General features: G+C 44.1%; 2 protein-coding genes across 2 annotated transcripts in view; both read left to right on the top strand.

Moving 5' to 3' along the window:
- The first annotated feature begins 875 nt into the window (after positions 1 to 875).
- LOC123755936 (gamma-interferon-inducible lysosomal thiol reductase) lies at positions 876 to 12455 on the top strand. The gene is made up of 5 exons (XM_045738905.2): positions 876 to 1033; positions 4175 to 4312; positions 4566 to 4736; positions 6274 to 6420; positions 11460 to 12455. The coding sequence occupies exons 1-5, from the start codon at positions 977 to 979 to the stop codon at positions 11553 to 11555; spliced, it is 609 nt and encodes a 202-aa protein (XP_045594861.1). The 5' UTR covers positions 876 to 976; the 3' UTR covers positions 11556 to 12455.
- Positions 12456 to 26063: 13608 nt separating this feature from the next.
- The window catches only part of LOC123755937 (alkaline phosphatase), a 49160-nt gene continuing 47875 nt past the window's right edge, over positions 26064 to 27348 (top strand). Inside the window, exon 1 of the mRNA XM_045738906.2 lies at positions 26064 to 26609. Within this exon, the coding sequence (XP_045594862.2) occupies positions 26513 to 26609 (97 nt within the window). The 5' untranslated portion in view covers positions 26064 to 26512. The remainder of the gene's footprint in view (positions 26610 to 27348) is intronic.

Raw genomic sequence — 27348 nt, forward strand, 5'->3', positions numbered from 1 at the left:
GTGATGAACACTGTGTAAGGTGTGATGAACACTGTGTAAGGTGTGATGAACACTGTGTAAGGTGTGATGAACACTGTGTAAGGTGTGATGAACACTGTGTAAGGTGTGATGAACACTGTGTAAGGTGTGATGAACACTGTGTAAGGTGTGATGAACACTGTGTAAGGTGTGATGAACACTGTGTAAGGTGTGATGAACACTGTGTAAGGTGTGATGAACACTGTGTAAGGTGTGATGAACACTGAACTAACCATAAGTTTCTAAGTTTAGTGATATAACAAGAAATTTTAACAACTACTGACCTTTCCCAGGATGCAACCAACAACAGTCACCTTACTCCCAAGCATACTTGTTTGCCTCTAGGTGAACAGAGGCATCAGGGTTAAGGAAAGGTACCCAAACCTCTCGCCCAACTCGAGAATGGAACCCTAGTAACTCCCGTTGCGAAATAACTATAACGCTACAGGTGGAAGTTCACAAGAATGAATATATAATAATTATAAAACTGGGGATTTCTGTCGTGTGGAGCGGGAAAGTTTCTCTTCTCCACACCTGAAAACGTTCCCACGGTCCACACCTGATAACGTGCCTTAATTAACACCTGCACTTACCAGTCTTATTATCATTATTACATATCATCATTATTAGTACATATCTTATATCATAAGATTAACGAAGTTCTAATTAAACCATTAAAAATATTTCTGTAAAAACAGAAAATTTAATAAATTATATAAATCAATTTGTCAATATTCTGGAACATTATTATTTCACCAAAAAATATAAATTCCTTTCCAGGTATCAAAACTAACTTCCGGCTCGAATGTATTATAAAAAGTAATTTATTACCATCATTGTTTGAAGGTTTTGGAAGTGACAACACTCCATTGCCATCACGAGATCCCATAAATAATACGGTATCTATATACAGAGATAGTTACCGACTCGTGGCTCAGATTCCAGTAACATCTTGACCATGGCAGGTGCTGTACACGTCTTGCTGGCTCTCCTGGTGGCCACAGCTGCCGCTCAGGTTAGTAGATTATTTAAATATATATATATATATATATATATATATATATATATATATATATATATATATATATATATATATGTATATATATATGTATATATATATATATATATATATATATATATATATATATATATATATATATATATATATATATATATATATATATATATATATATATTAGTATATTTTGGTAGCAGTCTTTCCTGTAGACATATATTAATAAATATGACCGAAAAAGTAAGATTAATAATTCTAACACGAATTTTCTCAATATTTCTTATGGTTCTTTTCACTGTCGATGGTAATTGAAAAATCAGTTCTCCAAAATTCATTTTTATTTCTAGTCTGACGCGACACTTGAACGCGTTTCGTAACAACTTATTACATTTTCAAAGACTTTAGTTTGCACACACACAACTATAACCTGCAAACACAAACAGATTTCTTACTATGCTATAATTCAAACGGGTTTTCATTTTATATACCTGCATTTGGGTGAGGTGATATGTTACAACAGTTTTGGATGAGGTGAAAACAAACTTTCAACACAAGATAGAACACGAAATATTGGGTAATATTGGGTAAAGTTAAAGGGGAAGAATGGAAGTAAATGCAAAGGGCCTATTGGCCCATATTTCTTGATGCTTCTATATTGGTGCGGAGTCTTGAAGTGGGTAGAATATAGTTGTGACTATATATTCTATATATTCTATTCCACAACTATATTCCACCCACTTCAAGACTCCGCACCAATATAGAAGCATCAAGAAATATGCGCCAATAGGCCCTTTGATTTGATAAAATGCTATGCCCAAGATTACCATCCGAGTGCCGGTGGGGAAGTAGTATGTGTGTGTGTGTATATATATTTTTTTTTTCTTCAAATATGGAAGGGAGTACCTCCTCTGGCTGGAAGAAGGAGACTGTTAGCCTCGGAGGAAAGAACACATAACGCATTAGAAGGGATGTCTAGGTCCCCTCCAATACTGTTTCTATGTTCGTTTCTCCTACCACCCCCTTCCTTTTGTGTTTTGTTGTGCTTTATTAAATATTTAAAGGTTACAAGACGTACATTGGATGATACAATGAGTGGTTAAAGGTTATAGATCTTTTGGAACTCCACTTCCGGACGGGAACCGAGGACGCAGTAGGCATTTCCCCTCTGGATCGCCACACTGTGGCGCTGAAACAAAAAAACTGGCAGCTCTTGGTTCTCTGGTGATGTCAATGAGCGTGGAACCCAATTCTTTGAGATATCCCAAGGCACTCCTACCCCAGGGGCCATGCGTCTCAGACGCTATGGGAACAAAGGTGTACTGACCTTCCAATCGTCTGTATTTGATTGATTTTGCTATATCTCTGTGGTTGGCCGCCCCACCTGCTTGATCAGCACCGAAGTGTACGTAGGTGTCAACCAGAGTGGATACTTCTTCTTGTTGATAGTAGGTGCAGTTTGCATGAAGGGTTTGTCCTCCCGATGACTGCACCAATACTGATGTTGGTGGACGCGTTTATGTTGAGGATGATCGGAGCTACCAAGGTGTTTGTTACGTTGTGCTGTAGATAGAGGAACGGTGATTAAAACAGAGGTGTGTGTTGTAGGGAGACTTGCCGCACCGTAGGGCGGTGTGTTGTGTTTATGGCGTCAGCTGATCCATGGTGCTGCCACGAAGCATTTGTTTTCTGTGTTTAGCTGTTGGTGGCGCCAGGTATAAATGTGGCGCGGGTCAGATGTGACCCAATTTGTTGGTCGACTGCAGATATTTAGCCAGTGCTTTGACTATTTGGTATTTTCACATGCGTAGTTCCACACCAGCTGTTTGTCCGTTTTCCAGGGGTAAATTCTTTTAAAATGTGAAGGCATTTTAAGAACGGGAAATTGACTTAAGGTGGTCTACTCATGGAAAAATGCGATAAATGAAAACTGGTTCGATTTCAATCAAACTTTGTTGACTAGTTGTATATACAATTTGGTTCAACTGGCCCAAGTTTCAGCATCGTAGTATAAATAGGAAGGGAGAAAAAAATATTGAATTATGTGTCAAAAATTTTCCAAAATGGTAAAAAACGATTATCAAACACAAGTGTCCACTGAAATCATATCTATGACTCTCAGGTATCACAATACCATATATTAAAAAATATTATAATTAGTTTTATTAATTTTTTTTTAAATTTTATTTTTATTTGTTTATCGGACGAATTGCATGAAACTTATACACCTGACTGCAATTAAGCCTATCTGTAAGGGTGCCAATTCTGGAGGAAATTGGTTGATGTCAACCTCAGCCACAGATGGCAGCACCTTAGAATTAATTTTTTTCTTATTTATTTACAAGTAACATAAACGTTCTTATAACTCTTTCATTTTTTATTCAATTTACGTGAAACTAACACCTTATATGTAAAGTTTATGTCTCTAAAATCTGGGGGCCAGCATTTTTTCCTAAGTTTATTTATTGATTTTATAATAGCAATAAACATGATATATTTGCATAATTTTTTTGGGGAACTTTGACTATTTGTATTAGGAAAACTAAAGATGTTTTGGAAAATCCCTTGCTACAGATCCTATATTATATGCTAAAGTGTCATAGAAATGATTTCATTTGAAACTTGTGGTTGTTATAAGGATTTGAAAATGTGTAATATTCGTTGAAAACAAAAAATATTAAATCTCCCTTTCTATTTAGGCTGCAGTACTAAAACTTGGACCAGTTGCAGCCCTTTTTACATATAAAACGTCAAAAAATTTTGATTGCATTAGAACAACTTTTATTAAATCCCATGAGTTACCCCATTAGGCTAGTTTATTTTAGTTTACTTCATTGATTATGGACCCCAAACCTACCCAGTGGGTTGTAATGGACCCTATGCCCACCTTGAGGGGTGGTATTGAACACCATACCCCATCCTGTGGGTTGTAGTGGACCCTGTACCTATCCTGCAGGTGGTGTGGGACTCTATATCCATCCTATGGGTGGTTTTGGAAATGGTTACATAGGCACAGAATGGGCTCAGGAACTGAATCCTTAAATGTATTTGGCTAAGCACGTTACAATCTTCATAAGGTAGTTACATAGTTTATTGTATATATCGTAATGGATTCTTACGTAATTGTGACATCTTGTGTCTCAGGAACCCGTGAAGGTGTCAGTGTTCTTCGAGACTCTGTGTCCGGACAGTATCGCCTTCTTCAACTCCCAGCTGGAGCCGGCATGGAACACCATCAGAGACATCATGGAAGTTGACCTCACCGCGTACGGATTTGCTACAGTATGTATTCTGTAACTCTGATTTAAAAAATGAGGTATTCGGTACAGTATGATTTCTGAAACCTATCTCCAAAACTTATGTTATTCGCTACATTATATTTTGTGAAACCAAGCGTTTTCTCCTCATATTACCGTATTTTACCTCAGCTTTTCTTCTCAGTTCCTTATTCTCTTATGTAGACACTTTGATTACAAAATGTATAAATTTTTCTGAATTATATTTGGTATAACCAGCGCTGCTCTCTCTCCTCCAGGCGACTCCCTCTGGCGACGGCTACGTCTTCGACTGTCAACACGGAGATGACGAGTGTCAGGGCAACAAGGTCGAAGCTTGTGCCAAGGCCTATATTTCAGACTACGAGACATACGTTGACTTCAGCATCTGTCTTATGACGGGAGAATATCCACCCACTGAAGGGGAAACGGTAGGGAAAGAATTGAAAGAATTTTTTTTAATAAACACTCTTCTTTCTTATTTTTGAGATATATGCAAGAGTTGTTACATTCTTGTACAGCCACTAGTACGCGTAGCGTTTCGGGCAGGTCCCTGGAATACGATCCCCGCCGCGAAGAATCGTTGTTACAACCAAGTACACATTTTATTGTTGAGTTAAACAGAGGCTACAGTTAAGGATTTGCGCCCACTAAATCCTCCCCGGCCAGGATACGAACCCATGACAAAGCGCTCGCGGAACGCCAGGCGAGAGTCTTACCACTACGCGGCGGGGATCGTCGGAGTTCTACACCACGGAGACTGTTCTCAAAACGTCTCGACTCCATGTTCATTCTAGGGGTTAAAATTCCCGTTCTCGGGGGCAGGAACTTATTGGCTCATCAAGGTTCCTAGTCCCCAGGCCAACTACTGCCCTACCGCAGCATGTAGCCCATAACAGTTGCTTAGCTTCCAGGTACCTTTTTATTGCTAGATAAACAAAGGCATCAGGTGAAAGAAAACGTGACAAACTGTTTCTGTCCTGCCCGGGGATTGAACCTGGGGTGTCTCTATTATGAATCGAGGACGTAGACCACTGTGCTACATGACCCACCTATGCTCCATACTGACCGTAGGAGTCATGTACACTGAGAGGTAGACCCCGAATCTCAGTGAGTATACACGGAGAGTTTACTTGCGTCCTGGAGTAAACATGGTTTGGTGGATCAGATGGATGGTTTGGTGGATCAGATGGATGGTTTGGTGGATTAGATGGATGGTTTGGTGGATTAGATGGATGGTTTGGTGAATCAGATGGATGGTTTAGTGAATCAGATGCATGGTTTAGTGAATCAGATGCATCGTTTAGTGAATCAGATGCATGGTTTGGTGAATCAGATGCATGGTTTGGTGAATCAGATGTATGGTTTAGTGAATCAGATGCATGGTTTAGTGAATCAGATGCATGGTTTAGTGAATCAGATGCATGGTTTAGTGAATCAGATGCATCGTTTAGTGAATCAGATGCATGGTTTGGTGAATCAGATGTATGGTTTAGTGAATCAGATGCATGGTTTAGTGAATCAGATGCATGGTTTGGTGAATCAGATGCATGGTTTAGTGAATCAGATGCATGGTTTAGTGAATCAGATGCATGGTTTGGTGAATCAGATGTATGGTTTAGTGAATCAGATGCATGGTTTAGTGAATCAGATGCATGGTTTGGTGAATCAGATGCATGGTTTGGTGAATCAGATGGATGGTTTAGCAAGGTACTCAAACAGTAACAGCCAGACGTTGGAACACAGTTGTGCTCCACAATGCTATAATAGACACGACCGACGCACTCCCACGCCCCCCACAAGAATGTCATCCTGGCTGACAACATGTTCAAAGAGCAGCGACCACACGCATTAACCCTTCCTGCCTGGGCGTCTTCAGACAACCAGATAAGTATACTTGAAATATTTCGTATAACTCGTCCTCGCGGTTTGACAGAAATCTTCCTTATAGTCCTTTTGGTTTGACAGTGCGCCGAGAAGGTCGGGGTGGAGTGGGCGGCCATCGGCGAGTGTGCGCAGTCGACGGAGGGGGAGACGCTGCTCTATCTTCAGGGTCAGGAGCAGGATGCCCTTCAACCCGCTCCGGACTGGATCCCCTGGATCATCATCAATGATGTGGGTCACATTCAGTCTTTCTGCAGGGATATGTTTGATTGTGAATGTTGTATTTATATAGTCAATAGAAGCTGCCTCGTATGGGCCAATAGGAACTGCCTCGTATGGGTCTATTGGCCCTTTGCAGTTTCCTTAATTCTTATGTATTTATGTTAAAACATGTGATTAATAATGCTATGATGAAGACTCATGATCATATATTCATACATATATAATTAGAGTATGCATATGGGAATACATGACATTAATACCAGAATATATTGTTACAGAACATAATTTTCTTGTGTATATGTATTTATAAATACACACAGGTCAGTACTGTCAGGATAATACACAAAGGCAGTTGTAAAAACGTAAGCAAGTGACGAATGGCTGTCATACTGACAGTATACTAACATGTGCTACGGAGGCCTCTAGGTTTGCTGAGATATATATCCAGTTTAGATCTGTTCATCCAGTTAGATATATATCTGGATTTGGCTGGGGCATTCTTGGAGGCTGCTGCTCTCTGCAGTCTTAAATTGCAAGAATGTTCATAAGATAACTATTTCTCGGGAGTATATAGGGAAGATTGGGGAGGGGGGGGGGGGCGGGGAATGTGTGTGTGTGTGTGTGTGTGTAATTTCCTAAGTGTAATTATCTAAGTGTAGTAACAGGACGAGCGCTACACTCATGGTGTCACGTCATCCCAGCACTCTGTCGTATAACGCTTTGACACTACTGACGGTTTTGGCCTCCACCACCTTCTCACTTAGTTTGTTCCAACCTTCTACCACTCTGTTTGCAAAAGAAGTGTGTACTCACCTAGTTGTGCTTGCGGGGGTTGAGCTCTGGCTCTTTGGTCCCGCCTCTCAACCGTCAATCAACAGGTGTACAGGTTCCTGAGACTACTGGGCTCTATCATATCTACACTTGAAACTGTGTATGGAGTCAGCCTCCACCACATCACTTCCTAATGCATTCCATTTGTCAACTACTCTGACACTAAAAAAGTTCTTTCTAATATCTCTGTGGCTCATTTGGGCACTCAGTTTCCACCTGTGTCCCCCAATACGTGTGCCCCTTGTGTTAAATAACCTGTCTTTATCTACCCTGTCGATTCACTTGAGAATCTTCAATGTGGTGATCATGTCCCCCTAACTCTTCTGTCTTCCAACGAAGTGAGGTTTAATTCCCGTAGTCTCTCCTCGTAGCTCATACCTCTCAGCTCGGGTACTAGTCTGGTGGCAAACCTTTGAACCTTTCCCAGTTTAGTCTTATGCTTGACTAGATATGGACTCCATGCTGGAGCCACATACTCCAGGATTGGTCTGACATATGTGGTATATAATGTTCTGAAAGATTCCTTACACAAGTTTCTAAATTCCGTTCTTATGTTAGCCAACTTGGCATATGCCGCTGATGTTATCCTCTTGATATGAGCTTCAGGGGACAGGTCTGGCGTGATATCAACCCCCAGGTCTTTCTCTCTCTCTGACTCCTGAAGTATTTCGTCTCCCAAATGATACCTTGTATCTGGTCTCCTGCTTCCTACCCCTATCTTCATTACATTACATTTACTTGGGTTAAACTCTAACAACCATTTGTTCGACCATTCCTTCAGTTTGTCTAGGTCTTCTTGAAGCCTCAAACAGTCCTCTTCTGTCTTAATCCTTCTCATAATTTTGGCATCGTCCGCAAACATTGAGAGAAATGAATCGATACCCTCCGGGAGATCATTTACATACATCAGAAACAAGATAGGACCGAGTACAGAGCCCTGTGGGACTACACTGGTGACTTCACGCCAATCGGAGGTCTCACCCCTCACCGTAACTCTCTGCTTCCTATTGCTTAGGAACTCCCTTATCCACTGGAGCACCTTACCAGCTACACCTGCCTGTCTCTCCAGCTTATGTACCAACCTCTTATGCGGTACTGTGTCAAAGGCTTTCCGACAATCCAAGAAAATGCAGTCTGCCCAGCCCTCTCTTTCTCGCTTAATCTTTGTCACCTGGTCGTAGCCAGTCTGGCTATTAAGCCAGTCAGGCAAGATTTACCCTCCCTGAACCCATGTTGGCGATTTGTCACGAAGTCCCTTCTCTCCAGATGTGTTACCAGGTTTTTTTTCACGATCTTCTCCATCACCTTGCATGGTATACAAGTCAAGGACACTGGCTTGTAGTTCAGTGCCTCTTGCCTGTCGCCCTTTTTGTATATTGGGACCACATTCGCCGTCTTCCATATTTCTGGTAGGTCTCCCGTCTCCAGTGACTTACTATACACTATGGAGAGTGGCAAGCAAAGTGCCTCTGCACACTCTTTCAGTACACATGGTGAGATCCTGTCTGGACCAACAGCCTTTCTAACATCCAGATCCAGCAGGTGTCTCTTGACCTCCTCTCTCGTAATTTCGAACTCTTCCAAGGCCGCCTGGTTTACCTACCTTTCATCAAGCACAGTGACCTCACCTTGTTCTATTGTGAAGACCTCCTGGAACCTCTTGTTGAGTTCTTCACACACCTCTTTGTCATTCTCTGTATACCTGTCCTCGCCTGTTCTAAGTTTCACTACCTGTTCTTTCACTGTTGTTTTCCTTCTGATGTGACTGTGGAGTAGCTTTGGTTCGGTCTTGGCTTTATTTGCTATATCATTTTAAAAACTTTTCTCTGCTTCTCTTCTCACCCTGACGTACTCATTCCTGGTTTTCTGGTATCTCTCTCTGCTTTCTGGTGTTCTGTTATTCCGGAAGTTCCTCCACGCCCTTTTGTTCAGTTTCTTCGCTTCCATACATGCCCTATTATACCATGGATTCTTCTGTTGCTTCTCGGATTTTTCCCTTTGGGCCGGGATAAACCTGTTTACTGCCTCCTGACACTTTTGGGTAACATAGTCCATCATACCCTGTACAGACTTATCTCTGAGGTCTGTGTCCCAAGGTATTTCACTTAGGAAACTTCTCATCTGTTCATAACTCCCCTTTCGGTATGCCAGCCTTCTGATTCCTAGTTCTTTTTTTGGGGAGATAATTCCTTGCTCTACCAGGTACTCAAAGTTCAATACACTGTGAGCACTCATTCCCAAGGGCGCTTCCATCTTAACTTCCCTTATATCCCACTCATTTAGGGTAAATATCAAATCAAGCATTGCTGGTTCATCTTCTCCTCTCATTCTTGTTGGTTCCTTGATGTGCTGGCTTAGAAAGTTTCTTGTTGCCACGTCCAGCAGCTTAGCTCTCCATGTTTCTGATCCTACATGCGGGTCTCTGTTCTCGAAATCTATCTTCCCATGGTTGAAGTCTCCCATAATTAGTAGTCCAGATCCATTCCTGCTAGCAACAGAAGCTACTCTTTCTATTATGTTAATGGTGGCCATGTTGTTTCTATCATATTCCTGTCTAGGTCTTCTGTCATTTGGTTGTGGATTATATATGACTACGACTATAATTTTTTTCCCTCCATTTGTTACAGTACCTGCTATGTAGTCACTGAAACCTTCACAGCCCTGAATATCCATCTCCTCAAAATCCCAGCCTTGTCTTACCAGCAGAGCTACACCACCACCACCTCTTTCTTCCCTCTCTTTCCTCATAACATAATAGTCCTGTGGGAACACTGCGTTTGTTATCGTTTTCGTTAGCTTTGTTTCTGTGAGGGCTATTATGTCTGGGTTTTCCTCTTGTACCCGTTCTCTAAGCTCACTTGCTTTATTTGTAATTCCATCTATGTTTGTGTACATCGCTTTGAGGCTCACTTTCTTCTGTCCCTTCTCAAATCGCCTCCTTGGTGAGTGTTCTGCTGGTAGGGGAAGCTGTTCCATGGGTGTGAGGACCTGTGAGGTGGATAACAGGGTCTCAGAGGATACTGGGATGAGGGGCGGGGGATCCAGTGAAGGGGGAGGGACAGGGAGGGTATGGGGTGCAAGGGGAGGGAGGACAGGAAGGAAAGGGGGGGGGGGGGGAGAACTCGGCAGGAGGAGGGGAGGGGTAGAAGGGTGGGGATTGGGTGTGGGGGGAGGGAGATTTGGCTGAACATTTGAGTGGGGGCAGGGAGGGTTTGGGGTAGGGGGGTTTTCTAAGCAGAGGAGGGTAGCGGGGTTGTCCTCCCCTCTGGTGTTACTGGGTAGCGGGTTGTGGGTTCCTCCCTCGCCTCTGGGGGTGTTGTGTTGGGAGCTGTAACTTCCTGGTTTTCCCCTCTTGCCCTGCGCCTCCTTGCTTTTGCTGCCACGGCTCTTTCCTCTCTTGTCATGTCTCTCTGGAGGAATACATTTTTTAATTCTCCCACGTTTTTCAGGGAGTTCTTCCTTGATAGAATCTTCTCCTTTGTGCTCTCGTTTGCAAACACTATCTTTATCACTCGGTCACGGTCTTTGTTGTACCATCCTAGCCTGAAAACCTTCTCAATGCTATGCTCAGCCCCTTCCATGTCAAGTGCCTTCAGTACTTCATTCACTGCCGCTTTGTCTTTGTCATTCCACTCTGTCCTATTGGAGCCTTCCTGCTCTTTAATACCCACAGCAACCACTGATCTGTTCCTTTCCAGCAGTTGGCTAGTGGAGCGTGCCGCCTCCTGTGAGGTGGCTATTTTCATGGCCACCTCCATCACTGCAGACATTACTTCAGAGTTTTTTTTTAGCATTTCTGCAAATGTTGCTTTTATTGTGGCATTCTTTTCCAAAAAACTATTACCACCTTCTCCCTGGATGATTTTCTGAGTCTCAGCCTCGATACCCTTCTCTTTGAGGGCTCTAATCTCCTCCTTTGCTACTCTCAGCTCTCTTTTCAGGTTGCTTATTTCGTTCTTCATTTCCTGCATCATTTCTTGCATCTCACTCTTGATGTCCTCCAGTGTGTGTGTGTGCGTGCGTGTATGTGTGTGCGTGCGTGTATGTGTGTGCGTGCGTGTATGTGTGTGCGTGCGTGTATGTGTGTGCGTGCGTGTATGTGTGTGCGTGCCTGTATGTGTGTGCGTGCGTGTATGTGTGTGCGTGCGTGTATGTGTGTGCGTGCGTGTATATGTGTGTGTACACTACCATCACTAACACTCGTACCCTTCAAACAGGTGTATACCGCGGACAACCTGGTTGAGGCCCAGTTAGACCTGATAGGCCTTGTGTGCAGGACCTACGAGGGAACCCCACCTGCAGGCTGTAGTTAATGCTTGGAAATGCTGCAAAAGTACCAACTACGCTCCAAGATACCTTAGCTAATGTAACTAATGCTCCAGAGTGCTACAATCAGTGTTACTAATACTCCAGGATCCCCCTGGATGATGGATACAATCACCGCAATATTCCTGGAGCATGGATACAATCACCAGGATACCCTTGGAGCATGGATACAATCACCAGGATACCCTTGGAGCATGGATACAATCACCAGGATACCCTTGGAGCATGGATACAATCACCAGGATACCCTTGGAGCATGGATACAATCACCAGGATACCCATGGAGCATGGATACAATCACCAGGATACCCATGGAGCATGGATTCAATCACCAGGATACCCATGGATACAATCACCAGGATACCCATGGAGCATGGATACAATCACCAGGATACCCATGGAGCATGGATACAATCACCAGGATACCCTTGGAGCATAGATACAATCACCAGGATACCCATGGAGCATGGATACAATCACCAGGATACCCTTGGAGCATAGATACAATCACCAGGATACCCTTGGAGCATAGATACAATCACCAGGATACCCATGGAGCATGGATACACTCACCAGGATACCCATGGAGCATGAATACAATCACCAGGATACCCTTGGAGCATAGATACAATCACCAGGATACCCTTGGAGCATAGATACACTCACCAGGATACCCATGGAGCATGAATACAATCACCAGGATACCCTTGGAGCATAGATACAATCACCAGGATACCCTTGGAGCATGGATACACTCCCCAGGATACCCTTGGAGCATAGATACAATCACCAGGATGATCTTGGATCACGTTGTTTTGGTATTTTTTGCTGACATGTTAATTTGCTTCATATATATTTTGTTGTAATATTAATAAATTACAAATATTGTTTGAAATTTATTATACTTTTTTTTCTTCACGTTTGTCAAAAATTTAAGTAAATATACTAAATGTGTCCGGCTGTGTCCGGGTCTCACTCTCCCCCTCCTTAGGGTTACTTTGAGATGTTTTCGGGGCTAAGCGTTTCCGCGGTTCGGTCGTCGACCAGGCCTCCTGGTTGCTGGACTGGTCGACCATGCTGTTGGACGTGGCTGCTCGCAGCCGGACGTGCTTCTTTTCCACAATTCCCCCCCCCCTTCTCCACCTTTCTCCCCTATAAGAGGAGATCTTCCCATGAGGAAAGAGGAGAGGAAGATCCCATACCCCCCTCTCTCTCTCTCTCTCTCTTTCTACCCCCCTCTCTCTTCCCTATCTCTATAACCCTCTCTTTCTCCTCTCCACACTTCCCACCTCTACATCTTTCTCCCCCTCTCCCCCTACATATACCCCCCTCTCTCTCTCCCCTTCTCAGAAAAGGTAATATTTTGAACACTTCAAATGTTGTTAAAACTCTATGGAAAAAATATCAGATTTCAGAGATACTGAAAATTGTAGGGGGGTCGCTACAGGTGCCGATATTGCTTAAAATGTGGCACTGGGAGGCCGACCCCGACTGGCTTACTGCACGCTCATACTAGCAATGTATCATATTGAAAAGTTGGATTAGGTTAGCCTCAAGTGTCTGGCCTCCAACCTTGGACACAATCTCTCTTTATGATACATATTGTTATTGATTTACCTAAACGGTTTTCACATTTATTGAATCCTGGGGGAGTCGGTCGGCCGAGCGGACAGCACACTGGACTTGTGATCCTGTGGTCCCGGGTTCGATCCCGGGCGCCGGCGAGAAACAATGGGCAGAGTTTCTTTCACCATATGCCCCTGTTACCTAGCAGTAAAATAGGTACCTGGGTGTTAGTCAGCTGTCACGGGCTGCTTCCTGGGGGTGGAGGCCTGGTCGAGGACCGGGCCGCGGGGACACTAAAGCCCCGAAATCATCTCAAGATAACCTCTCAAGAAGATCCCAATTTGAACGCACTTGCATCCAGGGAAAGGCCAGTAGTTGGCCTAAGGAGGACCGTACACCTGATACCTCTGTTCACCTAGCAGTAAATAGGTACCCGGAAGTTACGCAACTGTTGTGGGTTGCACCCTGTGAAAGGTCAGTAGTTGGCCTGGAAGACATCGATGAGCCTATATACAGGCTTACTCTTCTGGAGATAGAGACGTTATGAACATTTCCACAATTCACAATATAAGTTACCAAGGTCAGCATTTCGTAGGTCAGAGACGAAAATGATTGAGCCAGGGGGAGGGGGGGGGGTTAGTTCACATATAATAAGGTCAACGCCTCTTCTGCTCCAGCTCAAGTGATTGGGACCAGCAAGCCTGAATCACTCCGCAAGACATCCATCGCCACTGCGACCCGTTGAGGGGGTGGCTACAATTGGCCACAAACTCCTCAAAGTTAGGACAACCCCCCCCCTCGACGGCAATGCTTTCACCTAAAGCAACCTCTTGAAGATCATCAAGGACGGCACCGGCATTACTCCCATCGACATTGGTCAGGAATGGGTGGATATGGGTTCTTCTTGTGTGAGGAAGACCTTGAAAAACTTAAGAAATTTGATTGGACACTTCGCCAAGTGTCCAAGTGTCCACCTCCTTTCCCACTTCCCACGTTAGTACCTCGCCGAAAAAACAGTTTTTATCAGCAGGACCAGCCGCTGGATCGCGGACGGAAGACGAAAGGAGATTATTCCCAACTTCGAGGCCGAAATTCCTACTGGGGGTATTCGACGTTGAGTTCTGCGGCACCAACGACGAGCACCCAACCATGAAGCTATCTTTCACCTCCTTAGCCGCGGCTACCCAAGCTGCCACACAAGGTCTCTACTGCTTTGGCATCAAAATTCCACCCTACCAAGTGAAGAAGGAACGATTCCACGAGCTCCAACAGCGCTTTAAGTGCTACGAGTTTTTCCACCCCATCAACAAGTGTCAGCATCTCATCCAGAAGTGCAGCATTTGCGCCAAGGACCATCATTACTCAATCCACAAATCAGAAACTCGATGCTGCCTGCTCTGCAAAGGCGAACACTCCGCGATTTTCTATCGATATCCCCACAAACAGGAAATCATCAAGGTCCAGGTTGAATCCAAGAAATCCAAAACTTCTACCTCCGCCGCCGGAGCCCCCAGGCACAAAACCCAGCACCTCAGTTCCCACCAACCAACCGGAAGACTTTCCAGCCCTACCAAACAGTGGTTCCTCCCACCAAGCAACTCGGACTCCACACTGGGGAACTAAGAACCAACCAGCATCCTCACAGTCCTTTGCATCCCGTGTAAGCATTATCCCGGGTCTTATTCGACTAGCAGAAAGGCTTACTGGACAAGATACTCAACGGTTTGTCAAGGAACTCAACCCACTGTACCTAGCCAACGGCCTGGACCCCATCATTGCCCCTAACGCTAGTCTCAATGCCTCCCCTACTACACCGGGGACTACCACCAGGACGACCACGAGGTCGATCTCACAGCACCACAGACTCCAGCACCACCAAAGACCTAGGCAGCTCAAACGGAAGTATCTCCCTCTCCAGCTCCCAACACTTCTATCATCACCAGCTTAGCCGACGCATACTCGTAGACGTGCTGTCTACCACTGCTAACAACACCACCGACGCTCCTGAATTAGCTTCTATCACCAATCCACGACACCAGAGCCTACATCAGGCCATGAGAGCAAAGACAAAACCAACTACGGACTACGCTTCGGACTCCTCAGACGAGGAAATGTCAGTAGGAGTGCCATCGCCGCAGCACAAATTCGACACCTACTCCGTACAAGATTTCTTCATGAAGGCCACCTCACCAAACTCAAATGACAGCACGGCCATGTCAACACGGAACAAGTCTCAGTCCAAGAAAAAACTGAAGACCTAGAGGTCTTCACTAACCCACCAGCTCTATAATTGGCACAATCAGGCCACCGAGACAGCCCCCCTCCCTCACTCCCCCTAAAAAAAAAATAGTCCCAGAGATAGTATGGCAAGGAATTGGCAGCCGCTTCGTCCTCTTCAGCCCCGCCCTGGTGATTTGTGCGGTACCATCCATTCTGCTTCAACGACCCAAAAATCCTCGCCGTGCTGCTGTGTCAAACCCTGGCTCTACCCTCTACGACTACGAAGCTTCCTCTCCAGACTATTCTTCCATCTATCCCCATTTCCGCTTACACTTTACCTGTACAATTGATTGATTGAACAAGGTCAATAATCACTTAAGGTCTGGCAATGTCCCACCTGACTTGCTTCATATGGTATATTGATTGCTATTTTTGGATAATTTGCTAAATACGGATAAGTTCTGTATATGTTGCTAAAGCGAGCAACATCGAATTTGATCAATTTAGTAAGAGTGGACTCGCATATGTGAACCGTTGTTGCTGAGCTGCGCCTGTAACGGCTCAGAAATTTGGAGAAAGAAAGAATGATAACTAATAGTGAAACTAATAGTGAGGGAGATAGAGAGGTGGAAGAGAGGATAGAGGAAGAGTGGTCTGGGGGAAGTGAAAAGTTTTAGGACGAGAAAAAATTAGAGGGGATGGAAAGTGCTGACGGGAAGAGGTAGAAAAAGGAGGAAGGTGTTAGTAAGTAGGAAAGTAGAAGAATAGAAAGTGCTGCCACTATCCATTCAATAGTTAATTATAAGACAAGGAATTAAACTTTTCTGCACAACAATATTTTCTGATGTTATCACGTATCAACTGTAAGCATGTAATCGTATAGTCAAGAATTTTACGTCATCATCTACAATTGAAAGTGCTCTCCACTCTAGCTTTTACTATCCAACATATACGGCTCAGAATTAAAGACAATTTAAAAGTAAGTTAATCAATTTTATATTTACTATCATGGGAATCATAATTCAACCATTTCACTTGATGTTCGAATGTCAACATTAATTTAGAATTAGAGTCACCAAACAAGAAATTGAGAACAACTACGGCTGACTGCCCCTAAAAATCACACACCACTTAATTTTAAAACACAATATTCGTCAACTTTACAAGTTCACTCACCAAGGTCGCTGAGAATATTGTGGTACAGAGGAGGATGGGGGGGGGGGGGGACGACGTCTGACACATAGAGTCCCCCACCCGGCCTGGGGGTGCTGGAACCTCTTTGGTGTAGCGAGGCTTCTCACTATATATCTATCTATCTATCTATCTATCTATATATATATATATATATATATATATATATATATATATATATATATATATATATATATATATATATATATATATATATATATATATATATATAACTGAAAACTCACACCCCAGAAGTGACTCGAACCCATACTCCCAGGAGCAACGCAACTGGTATGTACAAGACGCCTTAATCCACTTGACCATCACGACCGGACATAATGAGGTGATAGCCTAAGCTATTTGAACCACCCCACCGCCGGCACTCGGATAGTAATCTTGGGCATAGCATTTTACCAAATCACCTCATTCTTTGGGGCACACGTGAGGAACAAATGCGAACAAGCCTGAATGGTCCCCAGGACAATATGCAACTGAAAACTCACACCCCAGAAGTGACTCGAACCCATACTCCCAGGAGCAACGCAACTGGTATGTACAAGACGCCTTAATCCACTTGACCATCACGACCGGACATAATGAGGTGATAGCCTAAGCTATTTGAACCACCCCACCGCCGGCACTCGGATAGTAATCTTGGGCATAGCATTTTACCAAATCACCTCATTCTTTGGGGCACACATGAGGAACACAAATGCGAACAAGCCTGAATGGTCCCCAGGACAATATGCAACTGAAAACTCACACCCCAGAAGTGATTCGAACCCATACTCCCAGGAGCAACGCAACTGGTATGTACAAGACGCCTTAATCCACTTGACCATCACGACCGGACATAATGAGGTGATAGCCTAAGCTATTTGAACCACCCCACCGCCGGCACTCGGATAGTAATCTTGGGCATAGCATTTTACCAAATCACCTCATTCTTTGGGGCACACGTGAGGAACACAAATGCGAACAAGCCTGAATGGTCCCCAGGACAATATGCAACTGAAAACTCACACCCCAGAAGTGATTCGAACCCATACTCCCAGGAGCAACGCAACTGGTATGTACAAGACGCCTTAATCCACTTGACCATCACGACCGGACATAATGAGGTGATAGCCTAAGCTATTTGAACCACCCCACCGCCGGCACTCGGATAGTAATCTTGGGCATAGCATTTTACCAAATCACCTCATTCTTTGGGGCACACGTGAGGAACACAAATGCGAACAAGCCTGAATGGTCCCCAGGACAATATGCAACTGAAAACTCACACCCCAGAAGTGATTCGAACCCATACTCCCAGGAGCAACGCAACTGGTATGTACAAGACGCCTTAATCCACTTGACCATCACGACCGGACATAATGAGGTGATAGCCTAAGCTATTTGAACCACCCCACCGCCGGCACTCGGATAGTAATCTTGGGCATAGCATTTTACCAAATCACCTCATTCTTTGGGGCACACGTGAGGAACACAAATGCGAACAAGCCTGAATGGTCTCCAGGACAATATGCAACTGAAAACTCACACCCCAGAAGTGACTCGAACCCATACTCCCAGGAGCAACGCAACTGGTATGTACAAGATGCCTTAATCCACTTGACCATCACGACCGGACATAATGAGGTTCATTAGCTTGTCCATTCAGGCTTGTTCGCATATATATATATATATATATATATATATATATATATATATATATATATATATATATATATATATATATATATATATATTAGTATATTTTGGTAGCAGTCTTTCCTGTAGACATATATTATTAAATATGACCGAAAAAGTAAGATTAATAATTCTAACACGAATTTTCTCAATCTTTCGTACATTACGCTTCACTGTTGGAGGTAAATCAAAAATCACTTCTCCAAAATTCATTTTTATTTCTAGTCTGACGCGACACGGGCGCGTTTCGTAAAACTTATTACATTTTCAAAGACTTCACAAATACACAACTGATTAGAACTTGCGTTTCTCTGATTTTATATCTACATTTGAGTGAGGTGGGAAGGGTGATGTGGCATTAACACAAGACAGAACAATAGGGGATATTAATAGGGTATTAAAAGTATCAACACAAGACAGAACAGAAACAATGGGTATTGAATAGAAGTGTTTGTAGAAAGCCTATTGGTCCATATTTCTTGATGCTTCTATATTGGAGCGGAGTCTTGAGGTGGGTAGAATATAGTTGTGCAATAATTGGCTGTTGATTGCTGGTGTTGACTTCTTGATGTGTAGTGCCTCGCAAACGTCAAGCCGCCTGCTATCGCTGTATCTATCGATGATTTCTGTGTTGTTTACTAGGAATTCTCTGGCGATGGTTTGGTTATGGGAAGAGATTATATGTTCCTTAATGGAGCCCTGTTGCTTATGCATCGTTAAACGCCTAGAAAGAGATGTTGTTGTCTTGCCTATATACTGGGTTTTTTGGAGCTTACAGTCCCCAAGTGGGCATTTGAAGGCATAGACGACGTTAGTCTCTTTTAAAGCGTTCTGTTTTGTGTCTGGAGAGTTTCTCATGAAACCAGAAAAACGGCCAGCCTACTCATGAGAAACTCTCCAGACACAAAACAGAACGCTTTAAAAGAGACTAACGTCGTCTATGCCTTCAAATGCCCACTTGGGGACTGTAAGCTCCAAAAAACCCAGTATATAGGCAAGACAACAACATCTCTTTCTAGGCGTTTAACGATGCATAAGCAACAGGGCTCCATTAAGGAACATATAATCTCTTCCCATAACCAAACCATCGCCAGAGAAATCCTAGTAAACAACACAGAAATCATCGATAGATACAGCGATAGCAGGCGGCTTGACGTTTGCGAGGCACTACACATCAAGTCAACACCAGCAATCAACAGCCAATTATTGCACAACTATATTCTACCCACCTCAAGACTCCGCTCCAATATAGAAGCATCAAGAAATATGGACCAATAGGCTTTCTACAAACACTTCTATTCAATACCCATTGTTTCTGTTCTGTCTTGTGTTGATACTTTTAATACCCTATTAATATCCCCTATTGTTCTGTCTTGTGTTAATGCCACATCACCCTTCCCACCTCACTCAAATGTAGATATAAAATCAGAGAAACGCAAGTTCTAATCAGTTGTGTATTTGTGAAGTCTTTGAAAATGTAATAAGTTTTACGAAACGCGCCCGTGTCGCGTCAGACTAGAAATAAAAATGAATTTTGGAGAAGTGATTTTTGATTTACCTCCAACAGTGAAGCGTAATGTACGAAAGATTGAGAAAATTCGTGTTAGAATTATTAATCTTACTTTTTCGGTCATATTTAATAATATATATATATATATATATATATATATATATATATATATATATATATATATATATATATATATATATATAAGCCTATACTTGCATAAACCACAAGTGAAGATAAACAATCTTTGGACAACACCCACCAGTGGGACTCGAACCCAGAAAGCACAACTACCTTCCAGTAGCTGGCATAACTAGTATGCTTTAACCCACTACGCCATCAGACCTTACAAAAGAAGTAGATAGTTCGAGATATATATATCTCAAACATCTCTACCTCCCGAAGGCACCAGATGAGTGAGGGGTCAGTCTGCAATTTTCGTCAAGCCACTGTCAATGTGAGAGAACTCGTGTCCAGCTTATAAGCCTATACTTGCATAAACCACAAGTGAAGATAAACAATCTTTGGACAACACCCACCAGTGGGACTCGAACCCAGAAAGCACAACTACCTTCCAGTAGCTGGCATAACTAGTATGCTTTAACCCACTACGCCATCAGACCTTACAAAAGAAGTAGATAGTTCGAGATATATATATCTCAAACATCTCTACCTCCCGAAGGCACCAGATGAGTGAGGGGTCAGTCTGCAATTTTCGTCAAGCCACTGTCAATGTGAGAGAACTCGTGTCCAGCTTATAAGCCTATACTTGCATAAACCACAAGTGAAGATAAACAATCTTTGGACAACACCCACCAGTGGGACTCGAACCCAGAAAGCACAACTACCTTCCAGTAGCTGGCATAACTAGTATGCTTTAACCCACTACGCCATCAGACCTTACAAAAGAAGTAGATAGTTCGAGATATATATATCTCAAACATCTCTACCTCCCGAAGGCACCAGATGAGTGAGGGGTCAGTCTGCAATTTTCGTCAAGCCACTGTCAATGTGAGAGAACTCGTGTCCAGCTTATAAGCCTATACTTGCATAAACCACAAGTGAAGATAAACAATCTTTGAACAACACCCACCAGTGGGACTCGAACCCAGAAAGCACAACTACCTTCCAGTAGCTGGCATAACTAGTATGCTTTAACCCACTACGCCATCAGACCTTACAAAAGAAGTAGATAGTTCGAGATATATATATCTCAAACATCTCTACCTCCCGAAGGCACCAGATGAGTGAGGGGTCAGTCTGCAATTTTCGTCAAGCCACTGTCAATGTGAGAGAACTCGTGTCCAGCTTATAAGCCTATACTTGCATAAACCACAAGTGAAGATAAACAATCTTTGGACAACACCCACCAGTGGGACTCGAACCCAGAAAGCACAACTACCTTCCAGTAGCTGGCATAACTAGTATGCTTTAACCCACTACGCCATCAGACCTTACAAAAGAAGTAGATAGTTCGAGATATATATATCTCAAACATCTCTACCTCCCGAAGGCACCAGATGAGTGAGGGGTCAGTCTGCAATTTTCGTCAAGCCACTGTCAATGTGAGAGAACTCGTGTCCAGCTTATAAGCCTATACTTGCATAAACCACAAGTGAAGATAAACAATCTTTGGACAACACCCACCAGTGGGACTCGAACCCAGAAAGCACAACTACCTTCCAGTAGCTGGCATAACTAGTATGCTTTAACCCACTACGCCATCAGACCTTACAAAAGAAGTAGATAGTTCGAGATATATATATCTCAAACATCTCTACCTCCCGAAGGCACCAGATGAGTGAGGGGTCAGTCTGCAATTTTCGTCAAGCCACTGTCAATGTGAGAGAACTCGTGTCCAGCTTATAAGCCTATACTTGCATAAACCACAAGTGAAGATAAACAATCTTTGGACAACACCCACCAGTGGGACTCGAACCCAGAAAGCACAACTACCTTCCAGTAGCTGGCATAACTAGTATGCTTTAACCCACTACGCCATCAGACCTTACAAAAGAAGTAGATAGTTCGAGATATATATATCTCAAACATCTCTACCTCCCGAAGGCACCAGATGAGTGAGGGGTCAGTCTGCAATTTTCGTCAAGCCACTGTCAATGTGAGAGAACTCGTGTCCAGCTTATAAGCCTATACTTGCATAAACCACAAGTGAAGATAAACAATCTTTGGACAACACCCACCAGTGGGACTCGAACCCAGAAAGCACAACTACCTTCCAGTAGCTGGCATAACTAGTATGCTTTAACCCACTACGCCATCAGACCTTACAAAAGAAGTAGATAGTTCGAGATATATATATCTCAAACATCTCTACCTCCCGAAGGCACCAGATGAGTGAGGGGTCAGTCTGCAATTTTCGTCAAGCCACTGTCAATGTGAGAGAACTCGTGTCCAGCTTATAAGCCTATACTTGCATAAACCACAAGTGAAGATAAACAATCTTTGGACAACACCCACCAGTGGGACTCGAACCCAGAAAGCACAACTACCTTCCAGTAGCTGGCATAACTAGTATGCTTTAACCCACTACGCCATCAGACCTTACAAAAGAAGTAGATAGTTCGAGATATATATATCTCAAACATCTCTACCTCCCGAAGGCACCAGATGAGTGAGGGGTCAGTCTGCAATTTTCGTCAAGCCACTGTCAATGTGAGAGAACTCGTGTCCAGCTTATAAGCCTATACTTGCATAAACCACAAGTGAAGATAAACAATCTTTGGACAACACCCACCAGTGGGACTCGAACCCAGAAAGCACAACTACCTTCCAGTAGCTGGCATAACTAGTATGCTTTAACCCACTACGCCATCAGACCTTACAAAAGAAGTAGATAGTTCGAGATATATATATCTCAAACATCTCTACCTCCCGAAGGCACCAGATGAGTGAGGGGTCAGTCTGCAATTTTCGTCAAGCCACTGTCAATGTGAGAGAACTCGTGTCCAGCTTATAAGCCTATACTTGCATAAACCACAAGTGAAGATAAACAATCTTTGGACAACACCCACCAGTGGGACTCGAACCCAGAAAGCACAACTACCTTCCAGTAGCTGGCATAACTAGTATGCTTTAACCCACTACGCCATCAGACCTTACAAAAGAAGTAGATAGTTCGAGATATATATATCTCAAACATCTCTACCTCCCGAAGGCACCAGATGAGTGAGGGGTCAGTCTGCAATTTTCGTCAAGCCACTGTCAATGTGAGAGAACTCGTGTCCAGCTTATAAGCCTATACTTGCATAAACCACAAGTGAAGATAAACAATCTTTGGACAACACCCACCAGTGGGACTCGAACCCAGAAAGCACAACTACCTTCCAGTAGCTGGCATAACTAGTATGCTTTAACCCACTACGCCATCAGACCTTACAAAAGAAGTAGATAGTTCGAGATATATATATCTCAAACATCTCTACCTCCCGAAGGCACCAGATGAGTGAGGGGTCAGTCTGCAATTTTCGTCAAGCCACTGTCAATGTGAGAGAACTCGTGTCCAGCTTATAAGCCTATACTTGCATAAACCACAAGTGAAGATAAACAATCTTTGGACAACACCCACCAGTGGGACTCGAACCCAGAAAGCACAACTACCTTCCAGTAGCTGGCATAACTAGTATGCTTTAACCCACTACGCCATCAGACCTTACAAAAGAAGTAGATAGTTCGAGATATATATATCTCAAACATCTCTACCTCCCGAAGGCACCAGATGAGTGAGGGGTCAGTCTGCAATTTTCGTCAAGCCACTGTCAATGTGAGAGAACTCGTGTCCAGCTTATAAGCCTATACTTGCATAAACCACAAGTGAAGATAAACAATCTTTGGACAACACCCACCAGTGGGACTCGAACCCAGAAAGCACAACTACCTTCCAGTAGCTGGCATAACTAGTATGCTTTAACCCACTACGCCATCAGACCTTACAAAAGAAGTAGATAGTTCGAGATATATATATCTCAAACATCTCTACCTCCCGAAGGCACCAGATGAGTGAGGGGTCAGTCTGCAATTTTCGTCAAGCCACTGTCAATGTGAGAGAACTCGTGTCCAGCTTATAAGCCTATACTTGCATAAACCACAAGTGAAGATAAACAATCTTTGGACAACACCCACCAGTGGGACTCGAACCCAGAAAGCACAACTACCTTCCAGTAGCTGGCATAACTAGTATGCTTTAACCCACTACGCCATCAGACCTTACAAAAGAAGTAGATAGTTCGAGATATATATATCTCAAACATCTCTACCTCCCGAAGGCACCAGATGAGTGAGGGGTCAGTCTGCAATTTTCGTCAAGCCACTGTCAATGTGAGAGAACTCGTGTCCAGCTTATAAGCCTATACTTGCATAAACCACAAGTGAAGATAAACAATCTTTGGACAACACCCACCAGTGGGACTCGAACCCAGAAAGCACAACTACCTTCCAGTAGCTGGCATAACTAGTATGCTTTAACCCACTACGCCATCAGACCTTACAAAAGAAGTAGATAGTTCGAGATATATATATCTCAAACATCTCTACCTCCCGAAGGCACCAGATGAGTGAGGGGTCAGTCTGCAATTTTCGTCAAGCCACTGTCAATGTGAGAGAACTCGTGTCCAGCTTATAAGCCTATACTTGCATAAACCACAAGTGAAGATAAACAATCTTTGGACAACACCCACCAGTGGGACTCGAACCCAGAAAGCACAACTACCTTCCAGTAGCTGGCATAACTAGTATGCTTTAACCCACTACGCCATCAGACCTTACAAAAGAAGTAGATAGTTCGAGATATATATATCTCAAACATCTCTACCTCCCGAAGGCACCAGATGAGTGAGGGGTCAGTCTGCAATTTTCGTCAAGCCACTGTCAATGTGAGAGAACTCGTGTCCAGCTTATAAGCCTATACTTGCATAAACCACAAGTGAAGATAAACAATCTTTGGACAACACCCACCAGTGGGACTCGAACCCAGAAAGCATATATATATATATATATATATATATATATATATATATATATATATATATATATATATATATATATATATATATATATATAAATAAATTTAGAACACTTTCCCACCAGGAGTTTCGAACCCTAGCCAGCACAGAAGCCTGACAGCAACTGGTATAACTGGTACGCCTGTAACCCACTGCACCAAACTCAGACCCTTAAAAGAGGTGGTAATTTTGGGGTATTTAAACCCCCCAAAGATCATCACCTCCCAAGGGCAACTAGAGTTAGTGAGGGGTTACTCACGTTCTTTCATCAAATTCCTGTTAATATGGGAGAACTCTGTGTCTATGCTTAATGCACAACTTGCCTCTCTCAGCCACCCGTCTCTCAGCTTAGCAGAGAGCTAGGTCACCTGATGCAAACTAACCTCTACTCAACGTGTGAACACTTAACACTTGAAAAGGTTTTACTTTTAAATTGCTAAGGCCGACTGCCTGGTGCCACCAAAATCCTGTGTGACTGACTCTCGTTGTCTGTGAAATATTAAATTAAACCATTTATGGTGTTACACGCCAACTCCGGCTACTGTAAACACTGGAGACACTACACTCTCAGAACGTGTATACGTGCCTGCCACGCTCCCACTACCACCACCACTATCAACACCACCTCTACCACCATTATCAACACCACCACCACCACCTCGCCTCCATCAACACAATCTACCACTATCACCATCACCACCACCTCAGTCAATACTACCTCTACCTTTATTACCACCCCCACTATTGCCACCACTATCAGTACTACCACCACTATCCCCACTGTCAACACCACCACCACCAGTATCAACATCACCCATATCATCACAACCACCACAGTCACTATCAACACCCACCCACCACTACCTCCGCCACCATCAGTATCATCACCACCTCTATCTCAACTATCAACATCACCACCACCACCACTATCAACACAACCACCACCAATATCACCACCACATCTACCACCATCATTATCACCACTACCACTATCAACACCACTTTTATCACCATTATCAACACCACCACCACTATCACCACTATAAACACCACCACCACTATCACCACCACCACTATCAACACCACCACTATCAACACCACCACTATCAACACCACCTCTATCAACACCACCACTATCAACACCACCTCTATCAACACCACCACTATCAACACCACCTCTACCACTATTATCAGCACCACCACCACTCTCAGCACCACCACAACCTCTCCACCAGTAATCATAATATTAAACTCTTATTGATGGTCACGTTGGTTGAGGGATCAAGATCAAAGTCCCAAGTGAGTCGTTGCTCACTAGTTGTTGTCTAGTTGTGGTGAGTGTTGCTGCCCGCTACGTCCAGGGGGTACACAGGAGGTGTTGACGACGAGTGTTGCTGCCCTCGACGTCCAGGGGGTACACAGGAGGTGTTGACGACGAGTGTTGCTGCCCTCGACGTCCAGGGGTACACAGGAGGTGTTGACGACGAGTGCTGCTGCCCTCGACGTCCAGGGGTACACAGGAGGTGTTGACGACGAGTGTTGCTGCCCTCGACGTCCAGGGGTACACAGGAGGTGTTGACGACGAGTGTTGCTGCCCTCGACGTCCAGGGGTACACAGGAGGTGTTGACGACGAGTGTCGCTGCCTTTAAAGCGTTAGTACAGAAGGCAGACTACCACACGCAGAAACTAACTCCCGCAGGAAGAAAATCAGAAGCAAGCTACCACAGCAGGAGACTACGAGGAGGGAGGATGCTGGAGCGGGTGAGGTACTCCGGGATGGTGATGCTGGCGACGCTGGCTCTCTCCTCCGCTCTCGTCTTCCCTTCTCCTCTACCTCAGGAGAAAGGTGAGTCCTTTTGCTATATTAGGTGAGTTCCTTGGCTATATTAGGTGGGTCCCCTGGCTGTCTTAGTTGGGTCCCTTGGTTGTATTAGGTGAGTCCCTTGCTGTCTTAGGTGGGTCCCCTGGCTATATTAGGTGGGTCCCCTGGCTGTCTTAGGTGGGTCCCTTGGTTGTATTAGGTGAGTCCCTTGCTGTCTTAGGTGGGTCCCCTGGCTATATTAGGTGGGTCCCCTGGCTGTCTTAGGTGGGTCCCTTGGTTGTATTAGGTGAGTCCCTGGCTGTCTTAGGTGGGTCCCCTGGCTATATTAGGTGGGTCCCCTGGCTGTCTTAGGTGGGTCCCTTGGTTGTATTAGGTGAGTCCCTGGCTGTCTTAGGTGGGTCCCCTGGCTATATTAGGTGGGTCCCCTGGCTGTCTTAGGTGGGTCCCTTGGTTGTATTAGGTGAGTCCCTGGCTGTCTTAGGTGGGTCCCCTGGCTATATTAGATGGGTCCCCTGGCTGTCTTAGGTGGATCCCCTGGCTATATTAGGTGGGTCCCCTGGCTGTCTTAGGTGGGTCCCCCTGGCTATATTAGGTGGGACCCTGGCTGTCTTAGGTAGGTCCCCTGGCAATATATAGTGGATCCCCTGGCTGTCTTAGGTGGGTCCCCTGGCTATATTAAGTGGGTCCCTAGGCTGTCTTAGGTGGGTCCCCTGGCTGTCTTAGGTGGGTCCCCTAGCTATATTAAGTGGGTCCCTAGGCTGTC

This window comes from Procambarus clarkii, chromosome 43 (assembly GCF_040958095.1).
Source record: "Procambarus clarkii isolate CNS0578487 chromosome 43, FALCON_Pclarkii_2.0, whole genome shotgun sequence".
In the NCBI taxonomy this organism is placed as follows: Eukaryota; Metazoa; Arthropoda; class Malacostraca; order Decapoda; family Cambaridae; genus Procambarus; species Procambarus clarkii.

Excerpts from the sequence above, each read along its gene's own strand:
- LOC123755936 (XM_045738905.2), top strand. The coding sequence starts at position 977 with ATGGCAGGTGCTGTACACGTCTTGCTGGCTCTCCTGGTGGCCACAGCT. Across the intron at positions 1,034-4,174 it reads TGGCCACAGCTGCCGCTCAG|GAACCCGTGAAGGTGTCAGT; the intron begins GTTAGTAGATTA and ends CTTGTGTCTCAG. Across the intron at positions 6,421-11,459 it reads CCTGGATCATCATCAATGAT|GTGTATACCGCGGACAACCT; the intron begins GTGGGTCACATT and ends CCCTTCAAACAG.